At 45.7% G+C, this 19,848-nt stretch overlaps 1 protein-coding gene across 2 annotated transcripts in view; it reads right to left on the bottom strand.

The window, feature by feature from the left end:
* The window catches only part of SEMA5B (semaphorin 5B), a 169,074-nt gene that overhangs the window by 94,437 nt on the left and 54,789 nt on the right, over positions 1-19,848 (bottom strand). For both annotated transcript variants that reach the window (XM_010218544.2, XM_088519576.1), the window contains 2 exons: positions 14,463-14,562; positions 750-795 (listed from right to left, as the gene is read on the bottom strand). In XM_010218544.2, coding sequence (XP_010216846.2) covers positions 750-795; positions 14,463-14,562 — 146 coding nt within the window. The remainder of the gene's footprint in view (positions 1-749; positions 796-14,462; positions 14,563-19,848) is intronic.

The raw sequence follows: 19,848 nt of genomic DNA on the forward strand, positions 1-19,848 counted from the left end.
TGAAAAATGCTGAACACATTTTCAGTTCTCTAGCAATCGCAGAAGATAGTAAACACCCCAGAATGTAAGTATTTAATAACTTAAGGTGGGGCTGTTTTGTTTTTGGGTTTTTTTCTGCATCTTTCAGTACAATAGGAGAAAAGTCCTCATACTGCTGCATATTTTCAAAGCCTTTCTAACTTGAGCTTCTTTGCCTCCATTCTGCTATGGGTAACACACATTTTGCAACCAGTTTTGCCTCCTGAATGCTTGCAAGTCCAGTCTTGTTTTTAGCAATGCATTCAGCAAGACTCGGCTCTTCAGCAGTCCGTGTTCAAAAGGGCCAACAAGGGCTGAAAACAAGGGCGGATGAGAACAGTAAAAGCTTTTCCTACATGTTGCTGACCTCTACCCAAAGACAAGGATTTCTTTTGATTGTTGTGTTTAAGCTTGAACCAACTATTGGTCCCACTACCTGCTTTGTTCCTTTAAGATGTCATATTTTTGGCACAACCCTTTACCACCCAAACACTCAGGAATGAAGAGTGGGGTGTTGTCCAAATCGGCAAGTGAAAAAAAAAAAAAGCCTTTCCCCAGCATTTTCTTCTAAGTTGGAACAAGCATCTGATTTTGACTTTGCTCTTCTTTCTGCTCCATCATTCTGGGCAAACTTATGCTCTACAGCCTGAAAATGTACATCAAATATATCAAATATTACAGAACATTCATTATCAGCTCAAATAAAATGAGGGAGAAAAATGTGAACATACCTGAATAAGAGAAACGTTGTGCAGACTAAGTCTGAAGAGGTAGTTCCTGCATAAGCAAGAAGAAATACAGATTGTTAGGCTACCGAGAGAAGGGAGGGCAAAGCTATAAAAAGTCGTAGTTTTTGGTTATTCATTTGTATGGGCCATGGGCTCTCTTTGGACTCCTCTGGACACAATGCAAAGGTATTAACATGTCCTTTTTCACCCGTGTCTTAGTAAACCTCGTAACAAGGCTCTGAGTAATCTGGAGGAGATTTTCCAAATCTCAGAATGAGGGCCCACAACAAAACCAGTAGCACCGGGACTGCTTCTAAACCCTTGGTGCGCTTTGGTTCAAGCCCTGTCTGGGCTGTGCTCGTGTTTTTCCCTTTTAACACTGAGAAGTCTGGAGTCTTGGACAAAAGCCAAATGGAGCAAAGCTGACTCCGGTAGTATGCTCCCCACTAGCCCATCCTTGCAGATGCTCCCATCAAGGACTTTGTGGGAAAGGAGGAGAAGAGGGCAGATACTTCTCTGCACAGAAAACCATCAGGGAAATCAAGGCAGTGACGGCAGATAGTCTCAATCCTCCTGTCATCACATCTCCACAGGCAAAGCAAGGGAATTCCTGACAAGCCACTGTTGCATGAAATACCCCACATAGGCTGAACACCTGTATCTGTCCCTCTGCATGTTCTTATCCCATCACAAATAGGAGGGAACAAGCATCTGCATAAATATCTGTGGAAGGGCCTTAGTTAACAGGATTTGACTCATATTTTTGCTTGCTAAGACAATGCAGCTCTCGGGATTCAGCTGACATGTATTAAGCCATAGAGACTTGATTATGTGCTTGAGGCTTTTGGCCATACCTAACTTTGTATTTTTGCATCCTATCTGTCAGGGAATGTGAAGAGCTGTAATCCCTTTCCAGCATCCCTGCCTTCACAATCTCCCAGAGAAAATGCATTTAGACTGAACCAGGTGAACTATGTTTCCAGAGACAGTTCTATTTTAACAGCATGAAGTGCAGCTTCGGTGGTACAGCTTCATTCACTCTAGAAGTGCCAATGTACCAGCATTTCTCTACTCGGTAAAAAAAAAAATCTTTTAGTCTTATGGGAAGTCAGTGGAAAGCTGCTATAGCAATGAAGAAGTCCTAAGGGCTCTTCTGAAGGGCTTTGTTTGGAGCCTAGCCAGTGCACTCTGCCCAAGCAAAGTTATTCTAACTTCCACACACAAGAATTTATATTGGGATACAATGACCACTGCAAGGCACAAACAATTTTTTCTTCTTCTCTTATCCCTTTTGCACATCAGTGTAAGTCATAACCGCAGACAGAGCTGTGTATATATTTTGTCACAAATCTATGATTAGATTTTAGGGTTTGAACTAGACTGTCTATGAAGAAAGATCACAACAAGGATTATGAGGAACTCCCAAACTCAAGCTCCTGGGACCAGATCTTCAGCTGATGTAGCTCTAATCTGCACCCTCTCTAACCTATTCTGTATTGGGACCACTTACCATTATAGCACTACCTGAACCAAACTGTATCAGTAACATGTAATGTAAGTATTCAGAGAAGTACATACACAAAATCTCCATCAGTCCCATCAACTGAGATCGAGCAGTTTTTTTCTGTTCTGAAAATATATTCCTTCTCAAAGGGCTGCCTACCTTTCCAGGTAATTAACTCTTTAGGATCTGCTACAGACCAAATATTCTGCCCTGTTTTATGCAGCAGAGTGGAGGCATTAAGCTTCTATATAAACTAAGATTCCAAAATGGAGGGAAATTCTCATCCAGTGACTGATTTGACTTACTCCCTTAGGAAAGCACACACTACTCTCATCAAAATACTAATGCATTTCCAGTATATAAGATAGCATGGAATAATCCTTCTCCCGGAGGAGTTAACTGTGTCACAGGCCTCTAATCTTACAACACCCTAAGGAGAAAGTTCTTGTAACTAGGGACTTGAAGTTGCTATCCTGTTGTTAAGCATGCTATTTAAATGCATTGATTTTGGAAGTCTTATAACACAGATTCCAGCTCCTTGTTTTAGCCTTGTAAAAAACTGGACAGTTTGACTGAGTAATAAATTTTAATATTAGGGTTTTTTTTTTTTCCCTGGTAGCACTGCAGAGCAAATTCAACCAAAAAATCCTGAATGGAAGAGACGTACCTAAAGGACACGATTTTCCTTGCGTACAGCCGAAACAGACGCAGACGGGAAGAGTGTCCATTTAAATAAAGACTGTCACCATTCTCCCTATGGCTGCTGTGTAGCACCTGAACAACACATTAGTGCTGGGATCACTCAGACGCCTGGGACCTGAACCAGGCAGGAGCACAGCACTAACGCTCTGTGCACAGGGATCTTCCAAAGACCTCATACTAAATGCAGCTCTCCAAGCCCAACCTTATGGTTTCCTCACAGAAAGGAGGGCTTCCCTGTTATTCTTCATGAGCTGCCCTCACCTGGTCACTGGCTGTTTCTCTTGGTTGGTTTGATCCTTCTCCCATCTCAGCAGCAGCTAATGGGGACCCCTCTGGACTCCGGCTGGCCTGCCCAGCTAGAACTGGCTAATCCTTACTAACAACAGACTCTTTTAACCATGTTCATTCTGTGAGGCCATACCAGGAGTAAACTGCAACTGGGGACGATCTGCTGAAAAAGACTGTGCCCTTTTTATGAGTTGTTTTTAGCTGTGATTTCAGTCTGAGAATGAACAAAGTCTCTGAATGACAGGTATGGTTTATCGTAGCTAGTATGCCCCATTTGTGTCCTTTTTTTTCTGCTCATGTTTGAAGTTATGTCTGCTTAATATCTTGCTGAACTGTAATTTAAAGCAGCTGGAAGAATGGGATTAAGAAAATATATGCACACTGAAATCTCTGCATGAATGGATGAGGTGCCTTCCTGGTCTTTTCTTTTCCTTTTTTTTTTTTTTGGCCTCCCATTTTGTCTTCTCAGTAAATGTTGGCTAATTCCTTTCTCTCTTAAATTAAATCCACCTGGAATAAGCCAGAAGAGCGATTGCTTGGTGCAGCTAGCTCTTCTATCAACCTCCTTCTCCTGTATAAAAGCTGGTGTGCAAACTGGAGGGATGGAACAATCTCCTTGTTCACTCTCCGTCCTAAAAGTTCATGCAACTTTGCCACATGGTATTAAAACAGTAACTTTGTTTCATCCCTTTGCTGGCAGCATTTCAGCCATCTCCAGACCAAAAGACTTTCTTTTTAAGCACTCTAGGATAAATCATATTATACACAGTGTAAGATTCCTCAAACTGCTAATTATTATTGCTACTAACATTATTTGGGAACTTCAGTGCATTTCTGAAAATGGTAATCAGTAATAACCCGGCATCTCAGTCGGGACTGCAGCTTTATTACATTAGACACAGAGTGGGTTGATGGTTTCCTCTGTGGAAGGAAATTACTTAAAACAACTTGAGGCTGAATCTGCAGGGGATATTAGCCCAAAACAGTGATATGAAGTTTGGTGCAGTAAAGACCCCCTTGCTCTATACAACCTCATCTTGAAGAATTTGTCATCTAAACAGGTAAAGAGTGAAAGAGAGACATCATTCTCGTTTCAGTTTAAAGCTCCGAGTAAGAAACGTGGCCAAGGTCACAGAGGACATTTGCAGCACAACCAGGAGCTGGTTCCTAGTCCTTAGCCAGGGCCCTAGTTTGGAGGAAAAAAACTTTCCCCAAAGCTGAGGGACAGCATTTAAGCCTGTGCTGAAGTGCCATTTGCGCCCATGGAAACTGGGTATACACCCTGAACTCGGGGCTCTCTATCCTCCTCTGCCTACAGGCAGAGCCAAGCTGCAGTACAAATCTTGTAGATGAAAGTATCTGTTAATTGGCTTTGTGATTTGTATTTGGCTGCCTTGTAAAGTGATTAAGCACTCACTGTGCCTGTACTGCAATACACATGTACCAGGCACCAAGAGGGCAGCTGAGATGTTTTAAGAAAGAGCAGAGGAATATATCCACTGAAATCTGCTTGCCAAGGAAATTCCCAAGTCAAAACTGCTTATTAAGAGTCCGTTTCATACAGCGAAGCACACCTGGGATGGACTTTGTAACATGATGTCCATACACTTGTTCACACATTGCCTGGCCATGCATCAATTCACCAGGAAGACAAAATGTTTCATCTAAAATGAAACATCTGTTTGAACAGCAGAGCTACAAGAAAAACTTCCCTTTCCAACGGGAAGTGCATAGCTAGAGAACTGCCATGAAAGCTGAGACCCTTCCTCTAAGGAGTTCAGAAATCCTAGGGGCTGCAGGATGCTTCACACAGCCTACACACACACTCCTTCCCTGCTCTGAGCAAAGCTCTCTTTTCAGGCAATGCATCTGTTGGCACTGCTCTTGTTGATTAAAAGATGCTTCCTTCTAATTATGAAGGAATATGTTTCTCAGTTCAGTTCTAAAGATCAGAAGGAACTTCCCAGCAGTTGAGGGACTGAAGAAGTTTTGAACAGGTGTATATGAATGGTTACCTAGCTTAAAAAAAAAGAACAAAAAACAAAACAAAAAAATGTTTAATAAGGTTTGTTCATGTTTCCCACTGCAGTCTCCTGCAAACTTGCCAAGGAAGTGGAGGAACCTGCCTGTGCTCCAGCACAATCCCTGCTGGAGATGTGAAGCCACAAGATCCCCCGGCACAGGACATTACCAGAACCTCTCTAGACTTCAACACTTAGCAGATTATCACTCAACACTACTTTACTTTATGCTAGCTCTGCTGTATCACTAGAGGACATGTATATCTACTTGTGTGCTCCTGCTTTCCAGCACCCTACCATAGATGCAAGGTCACTTACCCCTGCCTCATTAGAGAGCAGGGATCTCAAGCCCCCTCTCCCTACACAGACAGAAATGCAGCCAGCAGAAGCTGACAGTAGCTTTTGATCATGCTGAAAAATGGCTGGGGAGAGCTGAAGAGCATTGGGTGAAGAGTTACTCTCCCCTTTTGGGGCTATTACAGTGCTGAACAGCCATGCAATACAGCTTAAGTGAGATGCCAGAGACTTCAAGTGGGCTAGTGGGGCTCTGGGAAGGTTCTTCCTGTCCTTGCACTACAGTCGGGTGCCAGGTCTACAACAGGGACTCACAACTGTCACAGTGCAGATAATAAGGAAAATAATTAACAGAATAGGGTCCTGTGGGTGATATGAAACAAGACGTGGAACTATGCCTGTGACAAACCTAATGCTCCCTCCTGGCATGCTCCCAGAAGCCACGTTCTAGGGCTGAGCCTCAGGCTAGGAGCCAGGAGCTCCTGTCATCTCTCCCTATCTTTGCTTCTGGAGACCTTACATATACTTTGTACTTCCACTGCACGTTACAAACATAGCTTAGCCATGCTTCAGCTGGTTAGTATCATTCCCCCTCCAACAATAATGAGAAAATGAGCCAGGGAAATGTTAAATGTCCTTCTCCAAAGCACAGAGCAAGTCAGTGATGGAACTGAGATCAGCCCCCTGGGCTTTTGGTTACCAAATCTCAAACTAGATTACAGCACAGTGATTTTACAGAGGCCCAGCTGTAGTTGAACTTTTCAGATGCTTATCCACGTTTCTGAACAAGCCAACTGCCCCAAGAAACTCCGCTCCTGAAGCACGATTCTGGCCTTTGGTCTCAGAAAGAGTTGATTACATGCCTGCTCTAGAGGGTGATGTGATGATCCCTTAGCAAATGCTGTGCTGGTGACTGTATGCCCGGCATACAACTGCTGGAGAAAGCTGGTAAGCCAACATCTCCCTTACAACTTTGAACCTTATTCAGTAGCAATTTTGTTTCTATTGAAGAAAAACATGTCCAGTACATCATTCTTTCTTAAAAATCAATAGACTTTCAACAGAGAACCATACTAAATGGCACACAGTAATATGATGCAGTTGCCATATGAGCAATTGCTTTTCCCAAAGCAACGTTTCCCTATGATAAATCTTGCCAGAGCCAGAGCAGCATCCTCTAAAAAGAGGCTCTTCTGCAAGCATTCAAGACATTTCTGAATCATTCTGATTAAGCAGCTTCCAAGTTAAGGCAGGGTCTCAGCTAGCATTTTTTCTGTTGTAGAGGAGGTCCATTTAGTACTTTCCAGGAGAAACCAGGATGAAGATGAAATCCTCCACATTCCAGTCAATGGAGGAGAGTTACCATCAATTGTAGGATGCAGCTGTGCAGGATACATGATAGAGATGTATAGTATTCATGCTGCATATTTGGGCCAACTCTCAGAAGAGTCAAACATGCAGGCACAGTCCATGCAGGAGCACAGCGTAGCTCCAGCATCTTCATCCTTTATGAATCTTTGGAGATCCAGACCAACAGCTGCTACTGTCACCCGATAACACTGCAGTTGAGGGAGTGCTGCAGCAGGAGGGAAGGCGGAGGGAAGAGACCCCATTCTCCCGGAGTGAGTCCACCTTCAGCCTGGCACATCTTATCCCACACACCACCTCTAGGCTCTCTTGACACGCGACTGACTGAGCACTTAGAGCACCCTGCTTGGCACTGAGCCACGCGGACACTATTGCTCTCCTATTTCCACACCACTTCTAGTTGGGTTCTCACATGCCAACCTGGAAAACTCCTCCTCTTTCAGCGCCCTGAATATCATTTCAATATTCCCTGGCAGCCCCTCTACCTGCCTCCTTAGGCTGATAAACCTGCTCAGCTCTGCTAGGCTTTCCTCAAGCTCTGGAGTTCAACATGACTTGTATGCAAACATAGGCACAGCTGGCTGGCAAGCTCACAATATTGCCAACTTCTCCCTTTCCTCTCTACAGGTTTTTACACCTTAGCAATGGCGCAGAACAGTAGGTTTAGCACCTAAACATCTGGGTATAAAGTGATACTCAAGGCACCATGGTGAGCCCTACCATATAAAAGTGATGTATCACCAGTTTAACTGGAACAGAGGAGGGTTTTCAGTAACACAAAACAAAACTGCCCTGCAGCCCCATCCCACCATGCTGTAAAACACATGCTAGGCTGAAACCTCTAAGGTATTTGCCAACATTTCCTGACCTCCTACCCTGCTCTGTAATACAATCTTTAAACTGAATTATTCTATGCGAGTTGCTAAAGCAAGCGCGTCCCTCACGGGTGGCTGCTTTGGTGACAGTGTCTCACCAGTTTTCATTTCACCTGGCCTGCATTAGCTGTGTAAAGACACTCCCCATCAACCCACGCTGTGCACACACAGCCTTTGGTCCGGCCCTGGCTCCGAGAGCGGCAGCCCCGGAGCCAAGGCCGCTTCGTGTCCGTCTGCTCGGGCAGGGGCGCCCTCACCACCCCCTCACGGAGTGTCGGCACAGAGGCAGCCGGCGCTGCCTTGTGGGCGCTCTGAGGGGCGGCCTGTTCGCTCTGCCCTCCGCGTGACAGAACGAGAGCGCCCGTAGCCTCAGCCCGCTCCCTAGGCGCCATGCCTGGGCCCAGCTGCCTCCTGGCTCCCTTACAGCCGGGCACTGACCATCTGATTTATTTTCTTCTGTGCTAATTAAAATCCCGATCCTGTGTGCTGGGAAAGTGTACAAATTTTGTATGGGAAGAAATATATATATGTGCATATATATATATATATATATACACACACACTTTGAACAAAATTTGGGCCAGGTTCCAAAGTTCCAAGAATCCCATTAGCTAGAAAATCTCTCCTTCCATCCCCTCCTGTCCACACCTCCCCATCTTCCTCAAGGGGTAGCCTGGCATAGCCCAGACTCAGGGTAGAGCAAATTCCGATTCCTATCACATGGAAAAATCACAGTGAGGAGGAAGAAAAAACACAGGAGGGAGGACAACTGTTTTTCTAAGGTTCCTGTGCAGCCCCCATCTCAGCCATCTCCCTGCAATGTGGATATAATCAAACACATCACCGCGCTCTTTGCTTGCTCACATCCTTGTTAATACCTCAGCTGGCAAGGTAATTTCCCAGTCCAACGTGCCTCTGTAGGGGGTACAGCCAGCGTGAAAAGGGCAATGGCAACACGAGCAGCTGGAATGTGGCAGTGGCACGGCTCGATCACTTACTGAGCAGGGCTCTGCAGCCGCTGAGGAGCAGCAACTCTTCTCCTGCTCACGGCAGGATGAGCCTGGGTCCTGCCTAACCCTTGGCTAGGCCCAGGTGATGGCAGGCAGGGCTCATTTGCTTGCATGTCAGCATCTCCACAGTATGAGATGTGATTTTCTCAGGCCTGTCCAAGTTTCTCTGTTCCAGTGCAAGACAACCAGGCTCCCACCAGTATTCTGAAGACTTCATCTCATGCCAGGTAGAGGGTTGTGCAGTTAAACTGCTAGAGGTCCAAATCCTTCCCCTGTCACAGATCTGTGTCCACACAAAATATTGATTTGAGTATATCTATATTAGCCAAGCAAACCAGTTCAGACCCTCTGGGTCTGTGCAAACATCACTATCATTCAGCTCTACAAGCTCCTGTGTCTCTACTTCACAGCCTGTTTCACAGGGCAGGCTTGCTCAGAAACCCTCTGGGCCTTAGCATCCCATCTATAACATGAAATTCAGAATACTGCTTCCCTTCCTCACAGAAATGCTAGGAAGATATGTCTAGGTGAGGAGCCTTGATGGCTTGGCAAGAGAAGGTGTTGACTGAGTTCAGACCTGATGCCGATGCTCCAAGCTTGAGATCCTCTCTGACCCAAGACTTCTTCTGCTGAGTCAACTACTGGTTTGTAAGTTTTGATTTTTTTTCTTGTCCAGGCAAGATAATCAGCTAAAACTTATTCTCCGCTGAGTTCAGCAGCAATCTAGATCTGGACTGGATTGAAGGTGCTCAGGGGTAAGAGTGATATTTTCCAAGCAGCACAGGTTTTGTGAGTTTTACTGCACTTCTCTGGAGCTTTCTGCCAACTAAGCAGGAAAGAGCCTATGTTCAGCCAGAAATCTGCACAAAACCTGGTGTCTGACAGACTAATCTATCATACGCTAGAGAGTTTCAATAAACTCAGGGTGCCAAACCTGCTGGTTGAGGCTCCTGGGCTATATTTACAATCTCCCATATTTCTGCAAGCTGCAGCTTGAAGCAGCTCTTTGGGAACATCACTCCCTCCATTCAGTCTTTGGCTCTTAAGCCTACAAGATACAAGTTGTTTTACTGCTCACATGTTCTGGAGCAAGGCCAACCAGGAAGGGGTGTACCCAGGCTGTTGTGTTCCCAGTTTATCACCAGGTTGCCCCGTTCAAAGCCAAAAGTGACCCTCCCAATGCTGTTTTTCACATTCACAGCCCTCTGTCCCATGCAAAACTCTTGGCCTGATCTATAAGGACTGTAAGTTTGTAGAGAATCTTCCTAAATTAACTGTGACTCCTCCTCACTGCCTGTCTGCTATTAAAAACTATATTCAGCATGGCTTTAAATCAGGACAAAAATCACCCCTTCTCAAAGCACCCAGACTTGCCTCACCAGCAGCTTTGTCATTTTACATTCAACAGAGCTTGTGGAAGAAGCTGGCCACCACCAAAGGATGTGCCCTTCACTTGCCCATTGCAAACTCTTAATGCGGCACTTGCCCATCACCCTCTGCCTCCGGGCTCTCCTCAGCAAAGCCTGTTCATCACAAGCCATGAGAAACAACAGAGTCCTGGCTGCTGATGGAGCCGACAGCTCACAGGGCAGGCAGGACGATGAGTACTTCTGGCCCTGATGCTTTCTAGCTGCTTTTCTACAGCAACACGTCCCCTCGCTGCGATGGTCAGAGCTCTCAGCCAGGCCCCTCACGTCCACAGCCCCGGCAGGTCACTGCCCTGAGCAGGCACCCGTGCGTCGTCCTTCTGGGAGGAGTCAAATGCTTCCCTCCGGGTTTCCCAGGCACTCTCTGTGCAGCCATTTGTTTGGGTGCCATCCTCCTGTTGTCCAAGCTGTTTCCCTTCAGCTTGCCATCGTGCCAGATCATCTCATGGTGTCTCAGGCGTCCTCATTTAAACTTTTTGTGGTTTTCTCGCCAGGATGCTCTTGCAAAGCAGGCTTTTTGGCTTGACTCCAGGCTGGGCCTTTCATATCAAAATGGGAGATGAGGAGCTGGCTTCTACTATAGCTTGGGCAGGGGATAAAGAGAAGAGAGGGGACAAGCAGTCCCAAAAGGAACCTTGGAGAGTCAAGCTGGAACATCCCGCAGGAACAGGAATGAGAAGGGAGCTTCTCCTCCTGCGTCCCCATGCATCAGGAGCAGCCTGTGTGTCCTGTTCAGCTCCGGTCGAGGCCATTGGCTGCTCCAGACAACTCCTGGGGGTGTCTAAAGCTGCCCTTGGGCTACAGCAAGCAGACAGTGTCTGTTCAAATAGTTACATCCATTAAGTCACCACCTTTTAAGCACAAATCTCTTTTGCTTGCCCTTCAGGTTTGGAAATTGAACTTCATTCATTAAACCACTTGTTCTACAGCAGCTCACTTGAGTTGCTCTTCCCAGCACCTTCCCAAGTGCATAAGAGCAGTGTCCCAGGCTGCTTCACCTTTGCCCTGGTGCCAACATCCTCTTGCCTGCAGCTCTTCTGCCATGGCAGCAATACACAACATGTGTATAATAATTCAGAACTGTCATTCATTATGTGACGCTAATTGGCAAGGAGCTATCACCCCTTTCCTCACCGTTACTCTGATTTCAAATGTTTAGGTAGCGCAAATAGACCCACAGTTAATAAAAGCAAAGTGCTCACTAAGAATGCCATGGAGCACAGTTAAATCCAAAGTGGAAATAATGAGAAAAAAATTGAAGGTAAAGACAATAAGCAGTCCAGATTGTGCTGTTAGAGAGGGATGGCAGTTTCTACGCAGCCAACTACAATCAGTTTCCATTTCAGATCCTTTATTGGTTTGGAAATATTCTCCGCTCTGAAATACGCAACACTTATTCTTGAAGAAAAGAATAATGTTATGCAAAAAGAAAGCAGGACAGCTGGACAAAGTAGCATTGCTGATAGAAGCTTACAAAAATCCACATTCAAGTTCAGTTCCCCAATTTTTTTTTTTTTTTTTTTTTGGCACAGGGAGATTTATGCGTCTTGGGTATTTTGTGCCACGCAGATCATTTTCAAGCTTTTTTTTTCCTCAGTAATAATGAAGTCTAGAAAATTGTTTTTCCTCCCATTAAACTAAGCTCAAATAGTAATCACATGAGTTCAAGAGCTGAAAAAAGCAGCAAATGTTTCAAAACAATCACTCGTTCACAGAAGAAAAACAGCACATTAAAATAATAGCACCACATTTAACACAGAAACGAAAGATGCAAACTATGAGTCAAAACGAAGGTTATCAATTCCCGAGATGCATGTTTTTATACTTAATAAAATGCGCTTCACAATCTGGGCAGTGGGAGATTTACAATGTCCTAAACTATTCACATCCTTGCTTGCAAGTGTTTGGGTTTTACAAATGATGTGACAAGCAAACACGTTGCTTGGAGACCACGGTGGGCTTTCCAAACTCCAGCTTTTGTTTCTGGGATTTGGGCTTGGCAGGTGTTTGGTGCGGCAGCGTTATCGGGCTCCCCTGGTTCAGCTCACGCAGCACCAGGCAGGTGGGGAGGGCTCGCAGATAAGGCTAAAGCTTAAAAATCTGAGCTGTTATTGCAGCTCCTTTTCCGTCTGGTGTGCCCTCGATACCTCATATAAGTTTCAGTCACGTCATGTCTGATTCCTGAAACCAACAACTCTTGTGAGCCCCAGGATTTTCTTTCCTTCTAGGAAGCATTTACTATGAAGCTCTTGGGGAAAACCAAGCTAAGAGATGCTGTGGTGAGGTCATATCTACCTTTAAATAGAAAGAACTAGTCTGAAGTGATTTATAACATGATCATCTAAGAAAGGGATGTTAACCAGGAAATGGAGAGGTGGGAGCATTTAGAAACTCCACCCTGATCCCCAACTTGTCCACAAGCCCAGAATAGCTGGTGTTACTATAATATGATCTGCAGCACCACATTTAAACACAGTTAACATTTAAATTTAGGTTTCATAAATTACACCCTGTGGAGATGGAGAGAGACAGTTCCCATCTCTTTGAGGTATTGTTTCATTTGCAAATTCAAGCAGATGGTGCACGAGCAACTAATGAGTCAAAAATCACCCCTAAAAATAGTCCAGAACAAGGTGTGGATTTATGGGGGAAGGAGGGAACAGAAGAGGCTTTACTTCCCGTTCCCATTTCTCTGGCATCTCCGGGCGTTCAGCCCAGCACAAGGGCCCTGCGCAGAACCGAGGACCGCGGCTGTTCCTCCTGCGCTCCTCATCTCCTCAGCCACAGCCCAGGGGAGGAGACAGGCGGTGGGGGGGGAAAGGCTCAGTGCACCCCGTGCCTCACAGCAGGGGCACAAACTCATGTGGAGACAGTGTCTCCATCCAGGGCGTGTTGCTGGGGCCTGGGCCTGGCCGAGGCGCCGGCCTTGGCGGCGTTTCCACAGGGGGAATCCCGCTGCGCTACATAAACCAGGATCCTGCCAAGCGACCAGCCCGGGGGCCTGCGATGCCTCGCAGAGGGCACTGCTCACAGCTGGCCCCAAGTGACGCCCTTTGGGAGCAATAAATATTAATCATCCCCGGTTAACAATTGCCACACAGGTAGAGCTGCAGCTTAGAAAAGCAAAATGTTTCTGCATGAAAAGCCAGAGCGCCTCTGGTAACACTGTTATGTGACAGTAAGTTTTATTACTTATTGAATAACACTGCACACAGAAAAGGGTTGTTAAATACCACTTCAATTGTCTCTGGAGCCAGAAGCTCCCCCTTCATCTCGCTCTTCCCATGTTTATATCAGGGGTTCCTCCAGCTCTGCTTCTCACTGCTCCAGCCTCTAATGCCAAATAAATAGGGAGAGCCATCCACTCCTCCATTTTCATTAACAGTGCAGGCCACTACCACAACGTCATCTGATTCTAAATGTTAAACTGCCCACAGTGACTGATTTGTTGGCTAAGCTTAGTCTTTTTGAGTTGTCTTACCTGTTTATTATGTAATAAAAAAAATGTTGCTGCCCATGATTCGACCACTCCTGACGTGGGTTATTTCACTGAACCGGGGTTCTTTTCCTGGAAAGAAATGCAGCTCTAAATTTGTCAGAGCTTGACTGTGCTCAGTGTCTTGTGTTTCTAACCTTCTCCTATGGAGTTCTAAATAAAAATACTGTTTAAAAAGAAAAGGAAAATGGATGCTAATTATATGTGATGGCCCAGAACAATGAAGTTGCACCAAAAGGCGTTACAGAAGAATCTGGCTTTGTCAGCAGGACAAAGCAAAGAGGTTGAGGAGTGAATTCTCAAGGAAGAGAGCAGAAGCCAATCTCTTACACCACCATGGTCTCACTACAGCGTGTAGATGAACCTAGTACAGATGGAAAGATTGTCCATGGCAAATAAACCAAGTTCTGTGCTGTCAGAGCAAGGATTTTTTACTACAATTCTCCTAACATTCACGCTACTGAGGGAGATGCCAGCATTCTGCTTCATTAACCAGTTATTTTGATTGCACCTTTCCTTTTTTCTTCCCCCCTTTTTTTTTTTTTTAATTCTAGTAATTTTCTCTTCTTTGCAGTTATACCAGGATTGTAAATCCCTCTACACAAATTACAGCTTTCTCTTTGAGAAGGAGACTGGCCACATGAGCTGGAAACGCGCTCTTCTCTGAAACCAGAACCTAAAGGTAAAGACCTTGAGCAGCAACCCTGATCTAATTAAAAGATTATCTTTACCTTGCTCCCACAATGAGCTGGTTCCTGTTGGCATCCAGTGCAAGCTGAGAAAAGTCATGCACACCTGGATAGGTGAAATTGGAGACCCAGGGCTTCAGATCTGCAACGACAATGAAAAAAGCAGAAAACAATGAAGCTGCTCTAGAAGCAGTGAGTTCACCCAGACACCTACTAATGGATTTCCTACGGAGTTATCTGTCAAGGGAGGGACAATTAATAATCTATTTAAAGGGTTACTATTTATTCTCATCCTCTGCACAATGTGCAAAAATTGCACATAAATGCGGGGCTGTCTCAGCAGTTATTTTCACATCCAAGATGGAGTGTCAGCGTTAGCTCCAGAGACAACAGCAGCTTGCTTTTACTTCCATGAGAATTGGGGGTCCAAGGTTAAGCAGTGTGAGGGAACTAGGCTGCCCCTGTAACATCCACAGCCTTGCCTTTATGCTAGGCAAGGGGAAGCTGCTGCCCTCCAGAAAGTGGGATTAACGGATTGAAAAGTGAGTTAGAGCAGAAGTGATCTGCATTCAAGACCTGACTTGTCCAAAGACAGGTTTGACCTTTTCTTCTAGGTTCAAGGTTCTGCTCTAGGTTTCATTTAGTTCCCTCAATGAAAGCCTTCCTTAACCAAGACAAGGGTGCCTATCGCAGCATCGCAGCAGCTGAGAGATCCCAGAGGCTTAAAACTGGTTCTGATAATGAGGTTGGATCTGCCAACTTTGACACGAGTCCAAACTGCAATCAGACAGGTTAATGTAGAGCAATGGGTTTGGCTAAGCAACGCTCACGGAGACAAAGCTCTTCTTACAGAAGCTACATCTATTAACACACCATCTGTTGAGAGATCTATGGCAGAATAGCCCTGAGGTAATAAAAGTACACTTGTTTTAAATGAAGGAAAACCTAAAACACCACTTTCAGGATACTCTCAGGTCTGATGCAAGGGCATACACAGAACTCCAGATTTCAGTATAGTTACCAACTTTGACCTCACGTGTATCAGGTATCACAGTCATCCTCTCACATTACACCTTTACTGCATGAAATAACTGGGGCTTAATTAATGTAAACCTTTCAGAAAGCCATCCAGTTTTACTAGGATGACTTCTCTTGGGCATTTGTTCCAACTTTTAAGTACTCTGGTTGTTAAATGCATGGACAGTGCCAGACATATGAAGCAAGCAAGGCACAAATGAGACCAGTCCCAGTACATCTGAAATCCCTCTGTGACTTATGGACAAGTATCCCTGCCTCTTTCAAGAGATAAATGTTGAAGATGCTTCGTGAAGCTCAAAGCTTTGAACATGAAGGCTATGATCTTGTGGCCTCGTGCCAACAGGACACGGATACAGAGGGCAGTGACCTGGTGACTCATAACAATAACGATGCAGCTATGTTCAGACCAGTTCAAAAGAGCTCTGCAAAAACATGTCCCCTTGTCATTTTATGTGCCCAGTGATAAATTGAGACCTCTTACTAAAGACAGCAGGTTTGAACATTTTGGTCTGGGCATCCATTCCCCTATTTGCAGGGCTGAGGCGCCAGTGCTGACGAGGGCTCTTGTTGTTTACAAGGCCTCTGACACCCTGGCATGCTTTGTAGGATTACAGATATGCAAGGGTTTAAAACCCTTTACTAGGGATATTGTGGGGGCACTCTCAAGTTCCTTCTCCTTCCAGGTTGGGTGAAATTTAATCAAGCCCTTGAGTCATCAAAACCTTGCAAAAACACATAGTAACATCCCTTCTGTCCAGTCTCTCCATATGCTGCTCATCTGCCCTCCTTCCCAGGGCAGTACCTTGCCATGGAGCTTCTGTCTCTGCTCTGGACATCACCATGTCTCACAGCCACTGTGAGCCCATCAGGCCCAGCCCCGCACCCTGGCTGAGCCAACACTGTCAGGGCACCTCTGATGACAAGACCTGCACCCCCTCAATCCCAAAACCCCGTTCCTGGGAGCTGGAGGCATCCAGCCCTTCTCAGCATTCCTGCCACACAACCTAACCACACACAACACAGGCACCTCCTCTGCTCTTCAAGAAAAAGGCACGAGCTAAGGAACAACTTAGCCAGCCTAACCTTCAAACACCTCCTCTGCTCCTCTGGGACCCTTCATGATGCACCAGCAGCAGGGAGGCAGCGCGGCTGCACCTCTGGCACCCTCCCACCTAACAGGGCTCTGCCTTCTTTTCCTGTAGCTCTTCAGCTGCAGACACGTTTGAGCCCCGCAGCAGAACCAGCACCACCTCCCCAGCCCACGTGCTGCAGATCGCCCAGCATTTGTGCTGGCCAGCGGCGCGGGGACTTGGGGATTGCTGTACAACGATACCTTTTGAGGATCCTGCTTTTAGGCCATACTTTCTCTTGTCATTTTACCTTCTCCCCTACCAACTCCTTTTTCCCTACTAACTCGCCCAGTATTAGAGTGCAGTAGCAGGGAGAATATTTCCTCATCTGCTGCTCTAAGCAAAAGCTGCTCACTTCAGAGTACACTCATCAGCTCTTCCTTTTAATAGCAAGCTCTGACAAATTACAGGTAAAAATAATTAAAAAAAATAAAGGCAGTAGGTGGCTTGAATCTTTCCATGTTGGCTTAAATGTCAATCAAGCCCATAAAATAACAGGCAGTGTCTTGATTTCTATTACTACTGCAGGTGGTACAACTTATAAAGAAACCCTTCCTGGTTATTAAATTAAAGGCTGCAAGGCATGCATCCTCATAGCAAAATTAAGCTTTTATAGGCATGTAGTTGGAGATTATTAAACCCAGCATGGTCTCAGCTAAGAATGTCTGACTGCGAGTTGTCAGAATTAATGCCAAATAGCACATTTTCCTTCCTAACCTTCCTTCTTCCTGTTAGAGGAAAGGGATAGAGTGGAATGGAAATCAAGAAAGAGACAGGACATGGGTCTTTTTCATCTGACACATTCAGATCTATTGCTCTGACTACAGCATCCCTAAGGATCCCAAGCTTTCATTTTAAAACAAGCTCAGTTCTGCTAGGTAAGTGCTGCCCTGGGCCTACCCGCTATTAGCTCAAGTTTACACATATGGACCCAATGAACTCCAGAGTTTGCTTGTATTTGACCTTCCTCAGAAGGCTGATTTTTCCAGCGCTCTTTAATTTGGCTGGAAACCTTCAGTGCTCAGGCATGTTTACATTTGCAAAAGTATCTGTTTAAAAACAGTATGAAAAATTAAAACTCAAGGCCCTGGCTTTGCCTGTCGGCAGCAGGAGCTGGAACGCCAGGAACCGAATGGCTTAAGGGCGAAACGCTCATCAAGGCCTCCTTTGTGCTCCTCATCTCTAATCATTTCCAGGGGGTTAAAGATCCATGCTCTCACTTCCTCCACATTAGGACCAACAAACAAAAGTTTAATAGTTTCCAACACCGTCCTATGCCAGCCGCATGGGTCGGAGCCGCTAAAGCTCAGGGTGGCTCAGGTATCCGACTGCAAAGAGCACGGAGCTGTGTGCAGGAAACGCAGGTCTGCAGGCACAGCTGTGCTCATGCTCTCATGTGTGCACGAGACAAGGTGAAAAAAAGCCCTTTACCATTTCAGAGGGGGGTCCCTGCAGCCAGCAGTGGATAGGGCTGGGAGGAGGCCCTGCCAGCTGCACAAGGACTGCGTGCCAGCCTGCGGGAGCAGGCTTTGAGGGCCTGATCCAGAGGCTCTTCCAGTCGCTGGCAGTTTTCTACTGAGCTTGATGGGTTTTGGATCCACTTCTGAAGACTTGTGGCAAACCTGGTAACCTCCTCCTCAGACCCAGCTGTTCCCCACCTCACCCCTACCCAAGCGCTTTGAAGGAAAGAAGTACGTGAGCACCAAGCTGAGACTCCCCTGCCCAGAGGGCAGGGTTTTCTGCTTCATGTTCCTGGGGCCCAATTGCAGCTCCCATTTCCAGTGAATAGAGAGGTTAAATGCCCATACTTTGAAACCGCAGAGCCAATTCTATGTGCAAGGAGCTTGGCTAAGCGCTGTGTTATTCAAGAACATCTCTTCTGGAAGAATTCACAGTGTGAACTCTCCTAGTCCGGAACAAGAGAGACTGAACTGCACAGCAGCAAGGATTCTTCATGTAAAATAAAGGTATATCCGCATATACAAACCACCCATGCATCTATCCATGGTAGCTTTGATACAAACAACACTGAGGCTGCATGAGCAAAAACCTCAGCTTGAATTACTTGTCCAAGTATTTCTCCTGTATTTTGAGCCAAGCTTGATTTCCAACACGAACGCCACACTGCCGACTGCAAAATCATTATCTGTATTGGACCGAGCTAATCGAAAGGTAATTCAGGCATCAGGTGCATGCCCTGTTCATACTTTTGGATAGCTGTCACATGTGACGACTGTCCAGATATGGAATTATTTTGGAACAGCTCCTAGAGCCAGGTGCGGCCAGGCTGTAACACATACTGAAGGTGTGCCACCATGGAGAAACACAAGCTCCCTGCTGGCAAGGGGAGCGTTGCACAGAAAAGCTTCAAGGATATAAAAAGACAAAGGAGAAGCAAAACTCAGGGACCCCATCCCAGAAAACACAACATGAACCAAAAATTTCTTTTAGACCAAAGCCCCTGTAAAATAAGCTGATTGAACAATAAAGGCTTGTGTAACAAAGCAAGGCATACATGTAGCACTGGTGGCCTGCCAGACTCAATGGACATAGATGAATACCTGATCTGTGGATATTCAGACTTACTTTTGTGCAGCAGTGACCACACATTGACTGCATCTCTTACTGCCTCAAGATGTCCCCTTAAAAGCTCTCTTAACTCAGCTTACTAGTTCACAGTACATTTACTTTGTGTAGGTGAAAATTGCATCACTCATGCAGAGCTGCAGTTTACAGCCTTGACCTCTGCAGTCATGAAAACTCTCATCAAGCCTCTTCGCTTGCTTCAACCCCAGCACAGGCAAACCAAGTTTGGAGACCCCCAGGTGAGTGGTTAACTATCTGCAAACTGGAGTACATCTTTTCCAGACTACCCCTAGCCTAGAGGGCTCTCAGTGTTAGCTCACACCAATGACCAGTAGGTGTAAGTCACTTTGTAACACATGGTTGTTGTGCTACGACCTTGTGACTCAGCCTATCTTTCAGGTAAACACAAACAAAACATCCCATTTTCTGAATTTGACCTACTATCTATTCACTTGTCAAGAGCTGCAAACTCTGACCACCCTCTGCCTCAATGATCTTCAGGATTCAGAGTATTCTTCATGACACAGACAATTGCCTGCTAAGACTGAGGCCACAATCTCCCTTCGGCAGAGGTCACAGGACCAGGGACAAAGCAAGTGAGGTTGTAATCAACAGGCCTGAAAGCTCAGGCCTCCCCACACTGCTGCCCATCTCCTCAAACTCAGCCCATACTT

Source organism: Tinamus guttatus, unplaced genomic scaffold (assembly GCF_059628265.1).
Source record: "Tinamus guttatus ecotype Peru unplaced genomic scaffold, ASM5962826v1 Tinamus_guttatus_pri_ptg000060l, whole genome shotgun sequence".
NCBI classification, from domain to species: domain Eukaryota; kingdom Metazoa; phylum Chordata; class Aves; order Tinamiformes; family Tinamidae; genus Tinamus; species Tinamus guttatus.